General features: G+C 41.0%; 1 protein-coding gene across 1 annotated transcript; it reads left to right on the plus strand.

Moving 5' to 3' along the window:
* The first annotated feature begins 488 nt into the window (after nucleotides 1–488).
* On the plus strand, nucleotides 489–3,166 carry pou4f4 (POU class 4 homeobox 4). Its single transcript, XM_076979960.1, has 2 exons — nucleotides 489–758; nucleotides 1,117–3,166. The coding sequence occupies exons 1-2, from the start codon at nucleotides 639–641 to the stop codon at nucleotides 2,026–2,028; spliced, it is 1,032 nt and encodes a 343-aa protein (XP_076836075.1). The 5' UTR covers nucleotides 489–638; the 3' UTR covers nucleotides 2,029–3,166.
* Nucleotides 3,167–4,388: the final 1,222 nt, after the last annotated feature.

Consider the following 4,388-nt stretch of genomic DNA (forward strand, 5'->3'; position numbering starts at 1 on the left):
TCTAAATTACAGTGTCAATAGCTTAAACACGCAACAGTGAAAGTCAAAAATAGCAATGAAAGCAGGTATCTATTTTTACTTCACTATCAAACCTTTATTCAAAATCACTTTCTGGTGTTCATTAACGCTTTCGGGATCCACATAACTGCAACAGCTCTGGTACTTCGTTTAAATGTAATTTCAGCCCATAACATACTCTCGTGCGAGCTGTCATGTTTTCAGCACCAATGAATGCGCGTGATGGGCGGGAGATGGAGGCACCGTTCTCTTCGCCGGGGACACTACCGTCGATTCAGCGGCGCGTGTGACAGAAGGGAAGGAGCGAAACGTCCCTGGGGCGTGGCCAAACGCCGTTTCACCAATAACGTTTGAGAAAAGTTGGAGAGGGCGGGCTGAGTTTCGCTGTCTGGGCGGGACCAGAAAGAGGGTTATATTTAGGTGTCTGAGTAAATACCTATCTTATCAGACTGTTAAAAGTCGCGCTTGGGTGTACGCTTCTGCTCGAAAGATCTTTCAGGCAGGACTCACACCTGTCTTTCTTATCGTCATATTTTAGTTCCAACATATTAACGTGTTTTGGAGCAAGGACGGAGTTTAACTGCGAATACGTAAAACGACCTTCCCTAACTTCTGCAATTATGATGTCCATGAACAGCAAACAACCTTTTAGTATGCATCCGATCCTCCATGAGCCGAAGTACACACCTCTTCACTCCAGTTCCGAGGCTATTCGGCGGGCATGCTTGCCTACACCCTCGGTAAGTCAAAACGCTCATGTTTCTCATGTTATTTACACATTATCATCTTTACCATCTTCAAATATCCGTAGTGAATGCAACGTTTAAATACCTGCGCGTAAAAACCTCGCGCACTAGCACCTGGAGAGAACGACTTGTTTGAAAATCACTTTCGTGTCGTAAATTAACCATTTATGATGAAAGCATTAATTTCTGGAACAAAATAGACAACATACATGTTACTTTGATAACGACGCAAAATTAAGTGTTATTTGGTAAAACGCTGAGCGGGGTTATATTATTTGGGTACGACATTTTGCGCGTGTGAAAGAACGAGTTATTAAGCACTGATTTTGATTTTATGTACTCTCTGTCATAGCTACAGGGCAACATCTTCGCCGGTTTCGATGAGACGTTGCTTCAGAGAGCCGAGGCTCTGGCCGCGGTGGACATCGTCGCGCAAAAGAGCCACCCGTTCAAGCCGGACGCCACGTATCACACCATGACCACAATGACAAGCATGACCTGCACGCCCACGTCGTCCTCGGCCCACCTCCACCACCCGTCGGTGCTGACCTCGCCGCACCACCATCACCATCAGCCGACACAGGGCCTAGAGGGGGACCTGCTGGACCACCTCACTCCCGCCATCTCCCTCGGAGGCATGCCCGGTTCCGACGTGGGCTCGACCGCCTCTCACCCGCATTCGCACATGTCAGCCATCAACCACATGCAGCACCACCACCCGCAGAGCATGAACATGCACCATCACGGCCTCGGCTCTCACACGTCGCTGGTCGGCGGGGGAGACTCCGAACCCGACCCGAGAGAGCTGGAGTCTTTTGCCGAGCGCTTCAAGCAGCGGCGAATCAAGCTCGGAGTCACGCAAGCTGATGTCGGCGCCGCTTTGGCGAACCTTAAAATCCCCGGGGTAGGTTGCTTGAGTCAAAGTACTATTTGCCGTTTCGAGTCGCTCACTTTGTCTCACAATAACATGGTGGCCCTTAAGCCCATTCTCGAGGCATGGCTAGAGGAGGCAGAACGAGCCCAAAGAGAGAAAATGACCAAGCCAGAAATTTTCAACGGCGGGGACAAAAAGCGAAAGCGCACTTCGATCGCAGCTCCGGAGAAGCGCTCCTTGGAAGCTTACTTCGCCGTCCAGCCGAGGCCCTCCTCGGAGAAAATAGCGGCCATCGCCGAAAAACTGGACCTGAAAAAGAACGTCGTGCGCGTGTGGTTTTGTAATCAGAGGCAAAAGCAGAAAAGAATGAAGTTTTCGGCGACACACTAGGCCATTTGAAAGACCACTGTCGTTTAATGAACTCAAATTATGAGACCCAAAAAGCGAATAGCCAGTACGGGATCTCGGAGATGGAGAAGCGCTTCCTTTGGGACGGGAGCTGGATACTAACACCGCAGAAAATAACTTTTGTCTTGGTGACATGACGAGAACAGAAAAATGGAAAGACATTCGAAGGCTCTAAAATGTGGAGACGAAATGATAAAATTATTATGTTGCAATTACTGTATAAAACGGAAATAGAATAATAATGATTATTCTCTTAAATAACTTTTATATTAATTCATGTACATTCCTGTGAATACATCGCACCTCTGTGAAGAGCGCATCAGTTTTCGTTTTTATTTTCTTTTTTGAACAAAAAAAAAGGTTTAAAAAAGTTTCAGAAACTTTAATGTTGTCCAGTGTGTTCCAGAAAAAGACTCATTCTCAGTAACACAAGGGAATTAATGTAATCCATTGCATGGTTTACTAGGGCGTTAAGTGTGGTTTTATAGTTTTAAACTCCCCCATTTCGATGTATTGCAATAAGAGTATACGCACACGCAAACGCACATACTCACGGACAAACACGAAACACACTACCAATTTGTGTCTACCTCATGATTTTCGATTTAATACATCCATAGACATTTGGGAAATAACGCATAACAAACGAAGTTTAACAGGGTTTTGTGTGTTTTTAGACACGGTTTTGGTTGAATTAGATAGAAACACAGAAACGTATGTCTCACTGCAACGACGCTTTGACAATCAACTGGCTAATGATATTGTAAAGGCCCCTCGATATCTTCACCTAAACTTTATCTGTGTTGTCATTTTTGTTATTATCATTATCGTTATGATGATTAATTATAGCCTAATAATATTATTTATACTATTCTTGGGCCTGTGGATGGGAAAATTGATTATCTGGACTTACATTCGCAGACGTACATTGCACTTTGTAGATATTGATGGTACTGACTTTTGACTTATTTATATTTCGAATGATTTTATTGATTTTTCTTATTTACTTATTTATTTGACATTAATTTATTTTGCAAATCCGCGTATTTTTCATTTGTGAAAGTGTGCTTGAATGTGTCTGTGTAAGCGACATAAATTCAAATAAACCATGCACGTTTTACCCCACTAGCTGCAGAGTTTTTCCTTAAACCTATTAAACTGAAAAATCAGATTCTGAACTTCAGTTCTGTTTAGCTTATATAATACATAAAAAAGGAATTACAAATCCAGAAGCGGTCAACATTATTATTATTATTATTATTATTATTATTATTATTATTATTATTATTATTATTATTAGTAGTAGTAGTAGTAGTAGTAGTAGTAGTAGTATTAGTAATAGCGAGTAGTAGTACAAACCACATAACATAATAACATATAATTAGGAATTGTGTCTCCCACCCTCTCAAAACAACCAAGAATTACTTTTTTTTTCTTTTGAAGGTATTTAAGTGCTTTATTTTTGCTATGGGGTGCGATATATTTGGTGAACTGAAATATACTTCATAAACGAAGATTTAGGAATAAGCCTGTTGAAATACGCCTGGTATAATCCCTTCTATTACTAGTGACCCTCGGACGTGACAGACTCTACTGTTGATAGTTCTAAAGGATATCTTAGTTCCAGCGTGGCTTCCTGGCTTTCAGCAGGTGGTTTTCACCCTGTAAAATCAGTTATTAATGAATAATAAATACGAACTGTTATGATAGTATTGATTTTTGTATGTGTTTGTTAAGAAGAAGATATCCTCTTGCTAAACGGTCGGGCCATGTTGTACAACAAGACAGCGTCCTTTCCCCGCGGAGTTAGTAGGCTAACTTAGTACCGGTTACTCTCTAAAGAATTCTCAACGCCACTTGCAATTAAAATGGTTGTCCGCAACATCAAGAACAATTACAGCAACATTAATGAAAACAATACCAATAATAATAATAGTCTAATACTGTAATAACGTGCGTGGTTTATTTGCTTCTGTTTGTATCTGATTGTGGGCCCCAAACCTGTTGGTCTTATACCGTTTAAAGCAGCTACCACAGACAAACATTATTATATACTATGAATTAAAGCTATGAATGCGTGCGCTCTTCAAGCAAAAATATGTAAAATTGTTTAATAGGATATTTGTATAATTCCAAATTACTTTTACATATTTTCAATAACATGTTCAGCTAAGTACTATGGACTTGTGTATATTTGACGTAAAATCATGAGACTGATAAAGTCTCTGGACACACAAAAATCTATATGATAATATATGGTTATTTACAGCAAGAAATAATTTAATAAAAATATATGTTTTACTTTTTTCTGTGAAACACGACTACCGCCAAGGACACGACTC

Source organism: Brachyhypopomus gauderio, chromosome 18, assembly GCF_052324685.1.
Source record: "Brachyhypopomus gauderio isolate BG-103 chromosome 18, BGAUD_0.2, whole genome shotgun sequence".
NCBI classification, from domain to species: Eukaryota; Metazoa; Chordata; class Actinopteri; order Gymnotiformes; family Hypopomidae; genus Brachyhypopomus; species Brachyhypopomus gauderio.